A 17,505-nucleotide genomic window follows, 5' to 3' on the forward strand; every position below is an offset into this window, starting at 1 on the left:
TTTTATCATCCTGATCAGCTGAAAAGCTTTGTTGAAGCAAAGAGAGCAGTACTACTTTTAGGTAGTAATTAGTGATGTCTTTAGAATAATGCTGTAAGAACTGGTCGCCTAATTTCTGAGTAAAAATATATTTTCATTTATAAACTCCTTAAATTTGCAGTTACACCATCCCCCCATTTTGTGGTCTAATAAGTTTTAAACTGTCTGGGAATTTTTATAATGTGTAGTAGTAATATCTCTGAATAAGATGTAATATGTTTTTCTGTTAGTATCCAGATATGATACACTATGTTTCATTAACAAAGTATATATGCTTTGTAAGTTGTTAAAAACCAATAAAGATTAAATTAAAAAAAATAAAATAAAATGTGTCCTCTCTTACTGATATCCTTAAGTTTTGGCCTCAGCAAGGTTTGAGAAGGAGTTGCTCAGTAAGACCCTCAAGATCTTATTTCGGTACCTCAAACATATGGAAATATCAGCACTGAATACCTTTGCATCATTTGTGGTGTCAGAATTGTTACTCGAATTCATCATGTCGGCTTTGAGCAGTTCAGCACTAGTACACATTTGGCATCAATGCTGTCTCTGTGCCAAGGTGCAGCTATATGGCTCTGGCAAAAGAAGACTCCAAACAGTGCTGCACATTTCAGGCCTGAGTCCGAAAATACCATTAGGTATGCCTGTTGAGGCTATACTTTAGGGTTGGTGCTCTACTTATTTCAGAATCTGTGGTAGAGTCTTGGAGTGCCGCTTACAGGTATGAGGATTCTGGTTCTGAAAAGGAATATTCAGCAGACTTCACATCAGTCTTCTTTCCTCCACAGTTGAAGAATAGATTCATCTTGGGGGGGGGGGGGGGGGAGGAATCTAGTCTTTCCAGTTATTGTTCAGAGAGGTTGAGACCATTCCTTCTAATTTAGAAGATAATCCCATGGCACCTTTTTTGGCAGCTTCAGGTACCTCACTGTCCCTATCTGTTACCAAGTTCCGCAGGATGTGCAGAAGAGAATATATGAGACCCTGCTCTCAATATATTTTCTTAGAAAGAAAGTGAACATCAAATCCCATGTCCCAGAGGCTCCAATATTCAGCAAAATCTAGTTACCAAACCAATCTGTGGTGGTTGAATGTGACCTAAAAAAGGCTAGGAAGTCAAAAGCTCTTTTTTTGTTGCTCCAGAACCATGAGGCAAAGTCCTTGGACTTTTACTTGGAAATATTTCAAACACTGTTTAGCTCCTACATAGTCCTATCAGTTGAGTTTATGCATTCCCTTTTGGGAGGGGCATGGATTCTGAGTTACTCCCTCCAGAGAAACAGGAAGAGTTCCATTCACTTGTTGAATTTTATCAAGGAGAGAAGTGTAGAAATTGGAGTCCAGATCCTCTGCAGTGGCTACTGGAACCTGTTACAAGTCTCTGGGAAGATGTGCAGGTTTGTAGACATGACATATAGTGAAGACAATCTCTTCAGAGACAGTCAAGAATGTAGCAGAGGATCTAGTTAAAGACCTGTGATACCAATGACTTAGATGCAGATGAGGGGACATTGGACTTAAAAGTTAGGCCAAAGATTTTAAGGAGATACAATCTGCTGACCCTGATGGCCCTGGATGATATCTTCTGAGCAGATACCACATCCAGGGACATCATGCTCTTGGCCTAGACAGCACATGCAATTCACATGATGGTTAGTTATGGATACTTTGCTATTGCAGTATGGACACTCATTTCATTTATTTGTTTGTTTAAATCACTTTTATTCTGCCTATAACAACTGTGTCATGCTAAACGGATTACAAAAGTAAATAGGAATTTACCAAGAAGGCCTAATCAAGAAAAAAAAATGCATCTCATGTCATCCATAGACAAAAAAGGACTTATTATGGAAGCTCTGTGTGACAGCAGCTAAGCAAGGAGTCCCACATATGCCAAGAAAGGCCTTCCATGCTTTTCCAGAGTGTTCTAGGAAATGCTCTGCATTAGCACCAGATGAAATCACCTGTGTCACTCAAAAAAAATGACATTTGCCATCTTGTACATTAATTGTACTAAAGTGTTTGAGGAACAAAGCACAGCAAATTAAGAAAACAATGCAAAGACAGTAAGCTGCAGTACTAACCCTCTTTTTACTTTGGTGAAGTCAAAGGCAACCTGTCTGTAAGAAACTGCTTTCTCATTCAAATATCTGCTGTATCTTCTGATAAATGTAGACATGTCATACCCTGAAAAACAAAAAATATTCTGCAATACTTGTTTCAAATACAAGAGAAATTCAATGCAGTCTAGTAAATAAGACATGTATACTAGTCTGTGTAAAAATTTGACTTGCCTACAAGATTAATTGTAAACATCTTACAAAAATGTAACATGAGCAGACTAAAAAAATTTCACTATTATGTTTATAGATTTTTTAATTATTCTATTTATTTTATAAAGGAATTTATTAAAGAAACAGAGTAGCATAGTAAATTACAACAGAAAAATACCATCTAGTCCAACGAACCTGCCCAGCCTAAAAATACATCCCATCTGCCAGCCATAGTATGACCACGTGCAAGATTTCTCTTTAACCAGGACAGTCTTTTTTGTCTTCCTCTATATCCCACCATTTTGGATAGAAAAACATATAATATCCCCAATTTATTCCCTCCAGTCCCCTCTTGTCCCATTCCTAACAAGTCTCTAATAATCTAAATAGCCAACAATCCTAGCCTGCATTTGTGTTAGAACTTCTAGATAATTAAAGAACTTGATAATTATCTTTGACAGTATCTACCCAATCTGAACCATGCACGTTAGAGCACCACTTGTTGACTTGAGACCAACACCAGTCTACTTAAGAGTTCTCAAGATGCTTCTTTTCTCTCGAGACCATCTGTGTCCAAGTGCATCCCCAATAATACTGTAGGCATAGGAAAACTGAGGAGAGAAAATGCTAAAGTAAGAGTGCAAACCCAATTTACACTCACATCAAGTCCACACCCTTTCATACTTTAATAGGGTGGGTTTGGCCCAGACTGATGAGAAACTAAGAATTCGTAGGTAAGATTCTTTTTTTGTTAAGACTCTACCAGTTTGTATCATATATGGGCTTATACTGCAGTTTCTTACTTGGGTAGGTTAAATATAATTTAAAGAATTTAGTTTGATTTAGTTTGTGCCTTTTCATGGATAGCTCTAAGCAAGTTAATTCAGGTACAGTAGGTATTTCCCTGTCCCAAGTGGGTTTACAATTTAAAGGTTGTACTTGAGGCAATGAAGAGTAAAGTGACTCACCCAAGGTCACAAGGAGCCTCAGTGGTATTTCAACTCTAGCTTCCCTGGTTCTCAGCCTGCTGCTTTAAACCATTAGGCTACACCTCCATTGCAATTTTTCTTCTGAACACATATCTATCAATTCAGTAACATTCAGGGGGTCCTCAATAATCATGCTCACTAGATGACTAAATAGAAGCAACTTTTCAGGAAAAGCTCTTGCAGGTCAGAATAGCCTTCTGCTGGAGAAGAGAAGCAAATGCTGCAGATAGCAAGGCTGATAGAGGGGAGAAAGGCATACAAAGGCAACATAAAACATAACAAACAAGAAAAAAAAATAAGGGTGGTGTATGGAAGGGAGCCAGAGGCTATGTAATAGCTTTGGCACCTTATGCTAGCTGAGCTGTCACCACAGGTTACTTGATGAATATCTTGAGAGGTGATGATCATCAATTTTAAGTATTTTGTAAACTGTAATGATGGAATATTTTCTTAATGACGGTATATAAAACCTGATAAGTAAAACAAAAAGGTATGCATCGCTGCCTTTTACACTGCCAAAGCTCAGGACATAAAAGGCTCACCCTTTCCCCAACATCCATACAACACGCAATAAGTTTCAAATATATAACTATTTATCCATCTTCAATGGAGGTGTTGGATACTGGCCACCTTTATCCTGAATCAAACAACTGTTTTCATTTCTAGATTTGTTCATTCTCACTTCCTTCTACTTGGATTAATACATTGGATCACAATCTTCAATTTACTTTTCAATTGGATACTCAGCAATTTCCTTTTTGGATTTAACAATTAGTAAGGGCCAGGATGTATTAAACACTTCAGTCTTCATGAAATCTACAGATAGGAATAACCTCTTACATTTTCAGAGTTTTCATCCACAGAATTTAAAGAATAATATACCAGTGGGTCAATTCCTTCACCTTACGAGACTCTGTCATACAGTTGAGGAATACAAAAAACAAGCAGTTTTCTTTTTTAGTAAATTTGAGGCTAGAGGGTATCCCTATAAATTACTAAGGAGAGCTTACAAACTAGCTCTTTATGCCAATAGACCAGCGGTTCTCAACTGGTGTGTCATGACACACCAGTGTGCCGCCAAGCCCACGCAGGTGTGTTGCCACACTTCCCGGTCCCCTGCTGGCCCAACTGTTCCCCCTGCCCCAGCGAGATGAGAACGTTTCCTCCACCCGGGCTTGAAATGCTGATTGCCCGGGCAGAACGCAGCAGGAGACCTGGAGTCAGCAGCACTTGCAGCATGATCTTTTTTTCCCACTGCAGCCTGGAAGAGGCTGCAGCATCGACCCAAAGAAGAAAAACAGCATGGTCCGGAGCAACGTCAGCCCCCACAATCAATGGGACTCCTTTCTTGAGGAGGAAGAGGAGGAGGTGTTGCTGCTGCTAGTTGTTCGCTGGGGGGAAGAGAGAGAGAGGGAGTGAACCAACAAGCATATATTTGAGATCTTGTGTGTGTGAGACAGCATGTATGTAAGTGAGAGAGCATGTGTACGTTTGAGTGATGAGAGCCTGTGTGACAGAAGAGCAGAGGAGAAAGTTGCAAGTACCTCCCCCCCCCCCCAAGTCACAACAATCTCAGGGACCTGGAAATCGAACATTTCCAGGTGTGGAGAGAAGAACATTTTTTTAATCCTTATTTTTTAATAACTGGGTCTTTGTGTCTGCTATTTTGAAATGTTTTATTGGTGCGTGGAACTTTTTAATATGAGTTTAAATTATTGGATATTCCATTCATCAGCTGTTTTGAAATAATATGTTCTTTTTGTTAGTATGGTTTTACTGCTATTGATTTTATATTTCTTGATTTGTTTTGAGGACTGGTGATGTTTCTCTTTTTCCTTTGTTGCACTGCATACAATGGCTTATTGTGGTTTCCAGTTCAGTTTGGTCTCTTAATTCTGTTAGGTGAGGGTCTGCACATGTGACCGAGGTGAGGTATTCTGCTGACGTGTAGTTTCTGTGTATGGCTCTATAGCAGCCTGGTTTGTTCCGTTTTCCTAATAGGAGGAGTATTGGAGTTTTAAGGCCTGGTGTAATATTTTCAGTGTTGCCTTTTTTAGGTAAGGTGGTTACTGTTTGAGTACTGGAAGTACTAATTATGTAATTTCTGTTCAGAAAGAATACTTACCTTTCCCTTGTGTCATTCTTAATTAAAAAAAAAAAAAGGCCCAGTATTAATTTTATTTTTGCCATGGATTATAATGAGCAGTGTGTTATGCATCTGAGCATTGTCAGTCAGGTGTGTCATGATGGGAAAAAGGTTGAAAACCATTTTAATAGACAATGTTTGTTGCAGACCAACCCCCGGCCTCCAACTGACCATGCAGTGTGTCTTACTATCTCTGTACGCTCTAGTCAGTTAGAGTGAATTATCCTTAAACATTGGCATATCTTATCCCTTCATCAGGTACTCAAAGAAAAACATATTTGCATGGGCTAGAGGCAAGAATCTTTGGATTCTTTAGTCCCTGTCACCTCTCACTCACATCAAATATCGAAGGACAGCACAAATGTAACAGATGCTCTGTTCGCACAATGTATATATGATTCAAGAATGTCGACATTTTACCCTACCCATTAAATACACAGAGGGTTATTTTGATTGCAATACCACTCAGGTCATAAATGCGATCATATGTCCATGTAACAAACTATATATTGGTCAGACTTCTTTAACTATCAACACTCGCATTGTCCAACATAAGAGTTGCATTAGAACAAGCAAGCAGAAGGCACCTATTGTTAAACACTTGCTTGAACAGGCACATACTGTAGAACTCAAGTTTTTGTTGTCCAATGTATAGACAGCAAAAGGGAGGTAATTTAATCCCTACAGTTACATCATTGAGAACATATTTATAATTAGCACACAGTATCCCCTGATTGACTAAATTCATTCATTCATCGAATGGGAGGCTTTTACATGAAGCATTTTTTCATCTATTTGATTAATATTTTCCATCAAGTGTGATTATGCCTATCACACTTGATTATGAGCCATATTTACAACACTCCTATACAATCTGAGTTACTGTTTTAAGTCCTCAGATTTAATCTTTTTTATCTTTTCAGTAGTCTCTCCAATAAAATTTTCCAAGAAAATGTTATTGATGTAACATCTATATTATACCATTGTGAGCACCTCTATTGTTGTATTACTAATTTCAGGTCCCATGATCCTTGTTATTTATTACTATATCATGACTATAAACAAAACCCATATACAAGGGCACACTTATAATTCATAACAGATCATAATGCTAGTGTGAGTTCTGGGCATAGTGTGGACACTATACAATGAATATATTGATATGCTGACACGTTTTTGTTTCTGTTCTCTGATTTTCATAAACCTGTTCATTATTTGGATTGTGACAAGAGGATGCGAAGGGCCAGGCTTCCAAATGAATAAGTTTCTAAAGCTTTTTATGCTGTCATCAGTGGACAATTTGGGGCCCATCGGGCCATTTTCACACAAAGCTTCTCCTTTACCCAATGCTGACTTAAGTGTCTACTGTAATCATTTTTCATCTAATTAAGGGCACAGAGAAACCTGTGTTAGACTGTTCATTTATTATTTTTTAAATTTTCACTTTGCTCAAATGCTATCAGAAATAGGTGACAATACATGCGCACTGCACTTCACGTCAAGAGTTACGATGAAATGGCACATCTGCATGCCTCGTTTCTATTTTCCTGTGTTTCCGGCTATTAGTTTGGAAATGAGAGGAGGCCTAGGTAAGCAGCAAATACCATTCTGTAAATAAAAGGATGAGTCAGTGCATCCATGTACCTCGTTCTCATTTCTTGCAAAACTAGCTGCCAATTTCGGTACAGGCAGGGAGGAAGGCAAGGTAAGCGTCGTTGGATTTACAAATCAAGTGACCTATTGTTCACGATTCCTTAACATTTATCTAGATATATTTTCTTGTTTCGGCCAAATAATTGCAGTTTTCCAATTTGCACAATGGATTGTCAGTCATTTAAAAAAAAGCAAAGACTGCAGAAGTCATGCTGCAATGAGTCTAACAGTGAATATTTGTGCACAGCATTAAGGTATTTATCTTGAGTTACTATGTGATATAGTTTTTTTATAGCACATTTTAGTGATTATTAATCATTGATTGTTTTGGTTCCTATTTTTTAATAGTGGATACCTTTTATAATATACATTAAAGGAGCTTCGATAAGTGGATCTTTCTGAAAGGTAATCACATATGTCCTTCACTTTTCCAGTAAGTTTTCTTTCGTTGTTTCCTTTCTATTGGTCTTTAAATATGAGCATCATCCACTCATACTCAATTTTCTTATGCTTACGATTTTAGATACACTGCTACTGAAAAGATTCTTATTGGGTTTGCACCAATATAGTCTATTTAAGACAAACAGCATCCTTTCTATTTTCATCAGGTAAATTGTTTTGCTCATTAGTGGTATAATATATATACACCAAGCAGTCATTTATAGCCATTCTCTATGCATAATAATGTTTATGTGGTTACAGATTTAGCTACTGTTTTTTTCATGTTCAAATTCCCCCTGAAAAAGCCAACAGGTGAAATGAGAATCCTTAGGGTTATTCAAAGCCGAATTTCAACACTGAGTTACATCATCACGTGACATACATGTATTTCTGGCTGAGTTTCTTCACCTTATATCATTTTTTGTAATTGTTAGTTCACCTAGATAGCACATATATTGCTTGTAACTTCATTTTAGTACAATCTGAGTATGTGTGTGGGGTGTGTGTACCATATGTAGGATTATTTTCAGTAATACGATTGTACAAATTTTTTAATTGTATTTAATCACATATACAAATCAATAGTTTCGATATTGACATTTATGTATTTTTGTATGAATTAAAAGTTTAGTCATTATTTTGAGACAGTATTAGTCTTGATTTTATAAAATATTTCCATGTACAGTTTTACCCAAGGGGTAAATATATACACACATATGCACACACATCTTATTTACTCAGTGTATTATAGAAACATAGAAATGACGGCAGAAGACAACCAAACGGCCCATCCAGTCTGCACAGCAAGTTTCACACTTTTTTTTTCTCCTACTTATCTGTTACTCTTGGCTCTTAGTAACCTTTTGGTTCTATTTCCCTTCCACCCCCACCATTAATGTAGAGAGCAGAGTTAGAACTGCAGCTAAGTGAAATATCTAGCTTAATTAGGTAGGGGTAGTAACTGCCACAATAAGCAAGCTATACCCATGCTTATTTGTTTACCCAGACTAAATAATTCAGTCCTTGTTGGTTGTTGTCTGTATATAGATCCACTTTTCTTCATTCCCCCTGCCATTGAAGCAGAGAGCTATGCTGGATATGCATTGAAAGTGAAGTATCAGGCTTATTTGGTTTGGGGTAGTAACCGCCGTAACAAGCAAGCTACTCCCCGCTTTTTTGTGAATGCAAATCCTTTTTTCCACGTTTCCTCTTGTCGTTGAAGCTTAGAGTAATGTTGGAGTCGCATTAATCGTGTGTATGTTTATTGAATAAGGGTATTAACTCCAGGTAGTAGCCGTCATTCCCGCGTGCCATCCACTCTTCATTCACGTCCTCTAGACTTTATGGATCCACAGCCTTTATCCCACGCCCCTTTGAAGTCCTTCACAGTTCTGGTCTTCACCACTTCCTCCGGAAGGGAATTCCAGGCATCCACCACCCTCTCCATGAAGAAATACTTCCTGACATTGGTTCTGAGTCTTCCTCCCTGGAGCTTCAAATCGTAACCCCTGGTTCTGCTGATTTTTTTCCCCGACGGAAAAGGTTTGTTGTTGTCTTTGGATCATTAAAACCTTTCAAGTATCTGAAAGTCTGTATCATATCACTTCTGCTCCTCCTTTCCTTCAGGGTGTACATATTTAGATTCTTCAATCTCTCCTCATACGTCATTTGATGAAGACCCTCCACCTTTTTGGTCGCCCTTCTCTGGATCGCCTCCATCTTGTCTGTCTCTTTGGAGATACGGTCTCCAGAACTGAACACAGTACTCCAGGTGAGGCCTCACCAAGGACCTGTACAAGGGGATAATCACTTCCCTTTTCTTACTCGTTATTCTTCTCTCTATGCAGCCCAGCATTCTTCTGGCTTTAGCTATCGCCTTGTCACATAGTGTCTAATGATCTGAAGTCAGCGAAACAATCACCCCAAGGTCTCTCTCTCCTGCTCCGTGCACATCAGCCTTTCTCCCCCCATCGAATACAGTTCATTCAAATTTCCACTCCCCATATGCATGACTCTGCACTTCTTGGCATTGAATCTCAGCTGCCATATCTTCGACCACTCTTCCAGCTTCCTTAAATCCAGTCTCATTCTCTCCACTCTTTCCGGCGTGTCCACTCTATTGCAGATCTTAGTGTCATCCGAAAAAGACAAACCTTACCTTCTATCCCGTCCGCAATGTCGTTCACAAAGATATTGAACAGGACCGGTCCCAACACCAATCCTTGTGGTACACCGCTTAAAACCGCTCTCTCTTCAGAGAGAGTTCCATTTACCATCACACATTGTCTTCTGTCCGTCAACCAGTTTGCAATCCAGGCCACCACCTCAGCACTCACTCCTAAGCTTCTCATTTTATTCACCGGTCTCCTGTGTGGGACTGTATCAAAAGCTTTGCTGAAATCCAAGTAGACGACAGAGTGCTCTTCCTTGATCCAATTCCTTGGTTACCCAGTCAAAAATGTCAATCAGATTTGTCTGACAGGATCTTCCCCTGGTGAATCCATGCTGCCTCTGGTCCATCAATTCTCCCGACCATAGATAGTTCACTATTCTCTCTTTCAACAGTGACTCCATTACTTTTCCCACCACCGAAGTGAGGCTAACTGGTCTGTAATTACCAGCCTCTTCTCTGTTCACACTCTTGTGAAGCGGGACCACCACCGCTCTTCTCCAATCACTCGGCACCACTCCCCTTTCTCGGGATCTATTGAACAGGTCCACAGCGGACCTGCCAGCACATCTCTGAGCTCCCTCAGTATCCTGGTATGAACTTCATCAGGCCCCATGGCTTTGTCCACTTTCAGTTTCTCCAGCTCTTCCCATACATTTTCTACTGTACTGGAGTTACATCTATTCTACTCTCCTCCAGTTTCTTGTTAACTAGTGACGGTCCTTCTCCAGGGTCCTCTTTAATGAACACAGAACTGAAGTATTCGTTTAATATTTCTGCCATTTCTTAGTCTCTCTCCACACATTGATCCTTTCCACCTTTCAATTTCACTATACCACTCTGAACTTCTCTTTTCACTGATGTATCTGAAAAATGTTTTGTCACCTCTCTTTACCTCCTTGGCAATTATACATTCTTATTCTCATTTATTACCAGCTGTAGCAATAAATTCCAAATTGCTACTTTTATACAGGCCAATACAGTAAAAATCGTGGGACAGCGGGCGAGCGCCCACTCTCCTGTGCGCGTGATTCAGTAAATTAATTTATTTAGATTAGGGCCCACGGTAAAAAGAGGCGCTAGGGACACTAGTGCGTCCCTAGCGCCTCTTTTTGGACAGGAGCGTCACCTGTCAGCGAGTTTGACAGCCGATGCTCAATTTTGCCTGCGTCAGTTCTCAAACCCGCTGACAGCCATGAGTTCGGAAACCGGACGCCGGCAAAATTGAGCGTCCGGTTTTCAACCCGCGAGCCGTGGGCCCATTTGAAATTTTTTTATTTTTAACTATTTTTAACTTTTGGGACCGCCGACTTAATATCGCCATGATATTAAGTCGGAGGGTATACAGAAAAGCAGTTTTTACTGCTTTTCTGTGCACTTTCCGGTGCCGAGAGAAATTAACGCCTACCTTTGGGTAGGCGCTAATTTTTGAAAGTAAAATGTGCTTTTCATAGGTATGGCTGTTACTATTTGAGTGCTAGCAGTTAGTGCTGTTTTGGTATGGGAAGTTTACTACATTGTAATTTGTAATTCAATTTACTTATAGTTTTGAGGGCCAAGCCTCCACCTAACACATTTTGCAATAGGCCTAATACCATATAGATTCCAAGTGTCTATTTTTCTTTCTTGCAGAGTTTTCCAGGTGTCACCACAACAGTGCATGCAAATATATTTTTCAGTGATTTTACTTCAGACTGTTCACTGAATGTCCTTTTTAACGTAAAATTTTATTATAAATGCCTAATTTTACATGTGTAGGGTTGGGTGCAAGGCTGCAAGCTTTAACTAGGAAGCCCAATATTCTTGCCCTAGCACAGAGTGTATCACAAGCAACACACACCATTCACACATCTCCCACTTCACCAAGGAGGCAAATACTAGAAAAGGATGGTAAGGTGTTAGGGATCCTGGTAGCATAACAGAATGCTAGTGATATTTTTAGGAAGCTGGCAATCCTATCTGCCACTCCTCTGGGAAACCTGATTCTGCCTCCCTCTTCCCCAACATTTCAAGTTATCAAAAGGGTTACACTACACGGGGACCCCCCTCCCTCTTGATCTGCACTAAACCTGTATGTTGTGATCCGGTTCAAAAATCCCTTGGGATTTGCCCAATTCCTTACCTATGCTGAGCGTTCTAGAGTGAGCAACTGCAGTCACTATGTCGGCTTATGAAAACAGATCACGCATTCATCTACCCTCCCCCCCCTTTTCCTTTCTGTTATTTTCCTATATAAATAGCAGTAATACTCAGAGGATAATATGAGAGTTTTTATATATATTTCTTTTAGCAATAGTATAGATTACAAAAGAGCATTATATAAATGTGATGCAGTGCAGCACTGCCGGGATCAGGAACAGACAAGACAACATAGGACGGCAGGTAATACCAGAGCCGGACAGCAGAGGGCGCAGTTGAGGACAAGAAAAACTACAAATCCCAGGTTCGTAGAGCCACCACCTGACCCGTGGGGAGAGCCTGAAGGCGAACAGCTGGCAGACTCAGAGAATAACGAGTCAGACACAGGTGAACCGATGGAGTTAGAGGAAGAGGGCGTGCCTACATGGTGGCAATGGCCAGAAAAAGCCAGCTCTGGGAAGCAGGAGGAGGAGGAGATGGAGGTAGGTTCTGGGAGAGAAGAATCCTCCAGTTCTCATATGGATACAGAGTAGCCAGAAAGGGGAGAGGTATAACTTATACCTTAAAGGAAGATGGGGAGAAGGGCTCTGAAGAGCCTGGTGTGTCTGGTATTTAAATAGAGACGTGTGGGACGTGAAAGGTAACTCTGCGAAAGCACCAGTGGTAAGGGAGCTGGAGTGCTTGGGGGCAGGGTCATTTATCTAGGTTTTGCCACCAAGAACTGGTGGAGGCAGGGGATGTGAAGGAGTAAATGTAATAGATCCATCTATGGCCTTATAAAATGCTTTGAAGAAACTGTCTCTCTGTGTTATCTTTGGGGATTAGGGGGCTGTTTCACCCCCAACTCCGTACAAGGAGAACCCGAAAGCCCAGCAAAGCCAGGGCTGGCTGAGACCCGAACCCAGGGAGTTACGAGCGGCTGACGGATTCCAGGGATATCAGGGACTCACGAAAGGCCTGAGCGAGAGGCAGAGGACCGGCACCCAGGGCAGCGCTGGAAGTGAGTTGTTACAATAAAATACAAATGGCAAGGTAGATATATACAAAATCAATGGCTGTCTAATTCCCTGAGAAATCTCACAATTGCTTGTCCAGTCAAGCAGGAGAAGCGATCATTGCACAGGGGTGGGGATCTTGGACAGTGGGAAGACTTTCACACACATGCCTGTGTTCAGTTCGATGGCTCATTTGATTTTCTAGATCTTGTCACAGTCTTTTATGCTTATGATGGGAGGCCCTATCATTACCCTTCTCGCGTCTCAAAGCTCTTCACATTTTGGGCCCCTACGTTTCTCCCTTTCATTGGCAGTGACACACTAATAACGCCTTTCTCTTTCTGTCTCTAGCGTTTGCCTCCCCACTCGTCCCTCCGTTCCACTTCCTGGGTTTGCCATGTTCCCCTTTCCAGTACAATTACTTTATATTATCCATTCTATTTCCAGCAATGTAGATGAATATAGAATTATAAAAAGACATTCTTAATCTCCTGCTCATTTGCTCACAGTAATGAGAAAGTATTTAAAAACAGTGCTGCTGCTGTTTACATAGCCATGCGGTTTTTACAGAGTTTTCAAAGCAGTAGGAAGTGCTAATCACTACAACAGCTGTAGCAGAAAAAATTCAGTTTGTTTGTTTTTTTAAACACACAGAGATGCTTTTCCTGCCCTTTTGCATTAAACACAATTCCTCTATGTGCATTTAACCCTTTTGTTCCTCTGTGTGAGATTAAGTATTCTTTAAACATACTTTTCCCCATGCCTGTATCAAGCAATAACCCTTTGCAGTATACTTATTCTCTTTCCTCATCTCAGGCAGCACATTTCCTTGAGCCACACCTAAGACTTCTTTGCAAAACTCATGTTTACTCCCCCCATTAAAACATGCGAGTTTATGCTGTCAGTAATTTTTTACTTTAAGAATAGCATCTATCATTTTGCCTGGCACTGATGTTAGTCTCAGTGGTCTATAAGAACCCAGATAATAACTGGAGCCCTTTATAATCCAGTGGGAGCACTGAAAGGAGAGAATCACCTTGCTGGTGGCTTAAAAAAAAAAAATCAGTAAGTACTGCTTGCAGAAACTTTTTAAAAACTTAAAAGTATTGGGGAGAAATAAACTATTGGGGTATATTTAGTGTATTCATGTGTTTTTGTTTTAAATAGGTGTTCAGAAAGGCAGGCAACAAACAGAAGTTTGTGTGTTTGTATTCCCCACCCACCCACCCCCCAGCTCATCCTTTAATTTATAGGCAGGAGTCACTTTCACATTTAAAAAAAAAAAACCTTTAAAAAAATCAGCCTTTTAATAAACTCAGAAATTCCCCACACCTTATCAAGAGTTGATTATTCCCTTGTAGGTCACTATCAGATATATAGTGAATACACTAATACATTTAAAGGACCCTAAATGTATGCAATCCTACACCCATAGCAACTAAAACTTAATTAGGAACTAAACAAATTTAAGAAGGCAGCAGTCCAGCAGCAATAAGGGGCCTCCCAGTCTTTTGCTTTAAGTGTCACATGTATGATTTTTTACCCGCCGGTGAGAAATTGTGTGTGTGCATCAGATGCAAAGAGCTTCTGTCTCTCAGAAAACGAGTCTGATCTCTGGAGGCTAGAGTGGCAGACCTGGAGAAGCTGAGGCAGACAGAGAGATATATAGTTGAGACCTTCAGGGACATAGTAGCCAAGTCCCAGCTCCAGTCTGGCAACCTCTGTGCTTCCTTGGAGGAGGAAGATATCATGACTGGAGATCATCAATCTGGTGCAGCAGGAAATGATCCTGTAGCAAGGACCTGCTTTTCAGGTGGTGCACTGTCCTGTCACACAGCGGATGTATCCCAAGGCTACTGCCAAGAAGGGAAGGGTTAGGTCGGCGGTCATAGTAGGTGATTCGATTATTAGGCATGTAGACAGCTGGGTGGCTGATGGGCATGAAGATCACCAGTTAACATGCCTACCTGGTGCAAAGGTGGTAGACCTCACGCATCACCTAGATAGGATTTTAGACAGTGCTGGGGAGGAGCAGACTGTCGTGGTACATGTGGGTAAGACATACAAAAATGTGGGAGGGAGGCTCTGGAAGCCAAATTTAGGATCTTAGGTAGAAAGCTGAAATCCAGAACCTCTAGAGTAGCATTCTCTGAAATGCTCCCTGTTCCACACGCAGGTCCCCAGAGGCAGGCAGAGCTTGGAATCTCAATGCGTGGATGAGACAATGGTGCCAGAAAGAGGGATTCAGTTTTGCAAGGAACTGGGGAAACGTTTGGGGAAGGGGGGGGGGGGGGGAGTCTTTTCCGAAGGGATGGGCTCCACCTTAACCAGGGTGGACCCAAGCTGCTGGCACTAACCTTTAAAAAGGAGATAAAGCAACTTTTAAACCAAAGCAAAGGAGAAAGCAGACAGTCGCTCAGCAGCGCATGGTTTGGAGGGAGGTATCTTCAAAGGATTCTAATGAAGCATTAGAGTTAGTCCATCCCAACAGAAGGGTTCCAATAATAAGAAAAGTAGTCCAAGTACCTATAATTAAAAACACACCTGAGCTAAAAGATTCCAATTTATCCCTGACAACTGAAAAGCAGAATGTAAATACAAACAAAACACACACTTTGAAATGTTTGTATGCTAATGCCAGACGACTAAGAAGTAAGATGAGAGAATTAGAGTGCATAGCAGTGAATGACAGACAATTGGCATCTCAGAGACATGGTGGAAAGAGGATAACCAATGGGATAGTGCTATACCAGGGTACAAATTATATCGCAATGTCAGAGAGGAACATCTTGGTGGTGGGGAGGCGCTTTATGTCCAGGTTCGCATAGAGTCCAACAGGATGCATGAGACGAAATGCACAATCGAATCTTTATGGGTAGAAATCCCTTGTGTATTGGGGAAGAGTATAACAATAGGAGTATACTACCGTCCACCTGGCAAAATGGTGACACGGGCAATGAAATGCTAAGAGAAATTAGGGAAGCTAACCAAACTGGTAATGCAATAATAATGGGAGATTTCAATTACCCCAATTTTGACTGGGTAAGTGAAACATCAGAGCATGCTAGAGATAAAACTGTCTTTTATTCCATCCAGGAACTTTATGGAGCAATTGGTACAGGAACCAACGAGAGAATGAGCAATTTTAGATCTAATTCTTAGTGGAATGCAGGATTTGGTGAGAGGTAACAGTGGTGGGGGTCGCTTGGCAATAGTGATCATATGTTCAAATTTAAATTAATGACTGGAAGGGGGACAGTAAGCAAATTCACAGCTCTAACACTAAACTTTCAAAAGGAAAACTTTGAGAAAATGAGAAAAACAGACAAAACTGAAAGTTGCAGCTACAAAGGTAAAAAGTGTGCATCAAGCGTGGACATTGTTATAAAATACTATCCTAGAAGCACAAACCAGATGTATTCCTTGCATTAAGATAGGTGGAAGGAAGGCAAAACGATTACCAGCATGGTTACAATGTGAGGTGAAAGCTTAAGATAGCCGCTCTGTGAGACACGCCAGTTGGAAGCTCCCCGACCCAATTACCTTGTTTCCAGATTTCCACGATGCAATGCCCTACACGAAGAGGAAGGCAAAAGTGAAGGGAGCCAGTTTGAGCTCCTCTTCCGTAGAGACCTTACAGCCGCGCATCTGGAGTTTTTTTTTTTACACCGACTGCAACGAATATGCCAGGAGAGCTGGTCGCTGCGGGGACGACTGCTGGGTATGCACCGTCCCCTCTGACCCTGGACATCTCATTAAGCCCTAGCGTGCCAAGGAGGCCTGAACCACCATGCAGAGAAGTGAGCGGAGATCGGGCAGTGAGAGCAGATACCTCGGAAGATCTCCGGTGAGTTGTGACTGCTGGGCTGCCCAAAGAAAGCCCGCAGCAAATCAGCGGGAGTGAAGGAGCCGTGCAGGCTAACCCTCATGGAGGTAGTGGAAGGGGACTTGGCCTGCACAACCCGATAGGAACAATGCTAAATCGTCCGTCACTTCCAGGTATGGAGAACAGGGCAGGCACTGCTATGGGGTTAGGTGTAGTCTTTCCTGGAATGCCTGACTTGGAAGTTAATATCCAGCCCCCTTCGGAGATGACTTTAGCTACTATTTGGAAGCCTCTATTGTCTATCTAAAATTCTCTGGAAATTAAAAATCAGGAGGCTTCAAATGTTAATATGATATCTCATCAAAATAAAAAGATCAAAGTTTTGGAGTAACGACTGGAGGGAGTTGAAAAGGTACAGCATAACTTGGTACAAGCTGAACTGGTAAATAATAAGAAGCTAAAAATTAAAAAAAAAAAAAAAGAAGCAGCTGGAAAATATAGAGAATAGTCTGAGATCCCACAATTTGAGATTATTGAATTTTCCTGTTATTAAAATGATTTCTCCAATGGAACTGTTTAAAATATATATTTCTCAGATTCCTGACTCAGTTAGACCAGTAGTTACCAAAGCTTATTACTTATCTCAGGTTACGGATACCGGCGAAGATGTGGATGGTCACCTGCCTGCTTTGGATATTTCCAAGGTTCTTGAGACGTCTCAAGAGACTCTGGTTGCAAGAAGACCTCTTCTAGTATCATTCGCATTCTTAGTAGATCGGAATAATATTCTTAGGCAGTTTTTCCATAATAGGCTTGCATTATTCTATGGCCAAA

General features: G+C 40.8%; 1 protein-coding gene across 5 annotated transcripts in view; it reads right to left on the minus strand.

Moving 5' to 3' along the window:
- The window catches only part of PICALM (phosphatidylinositol binding clathrin assembly protein), a 502,282-nt gene that overhangs the window by 362,087 nt on the left and 122,690 nt on the right, over positions 1–17,505 (minus strand). For all 5 annotated transcript variants that reach the window (XM_029602251.1, XM_029602252.1, XM_029602253.1 and 2 more), the window contains exon 4: positions 2,124–2,226. In XM_029602251.1, coding sequence (XP_029458111.1) covers positions 2,124–2,226 — 103 coding nt within the window. The remainder of the gene's footprint in view (positions 1–2,123; positions 2,227–17,505) is intronic.

This window comes from Rhinatrema bivittatum, chromosome 5 (assembly GCF_901001135.1).
Source record: "Rhinatrema bivittatum chromosome 5, aRhiBiv1.1, whole genome shotgun sequence".
Lineage (NCBI taxonomy): Eukaryota > Metazoa > Chordata > Amphibia > Gymnophiona > Rhinatrematidae > Rhinatrema > Rhinatrema bivittatum.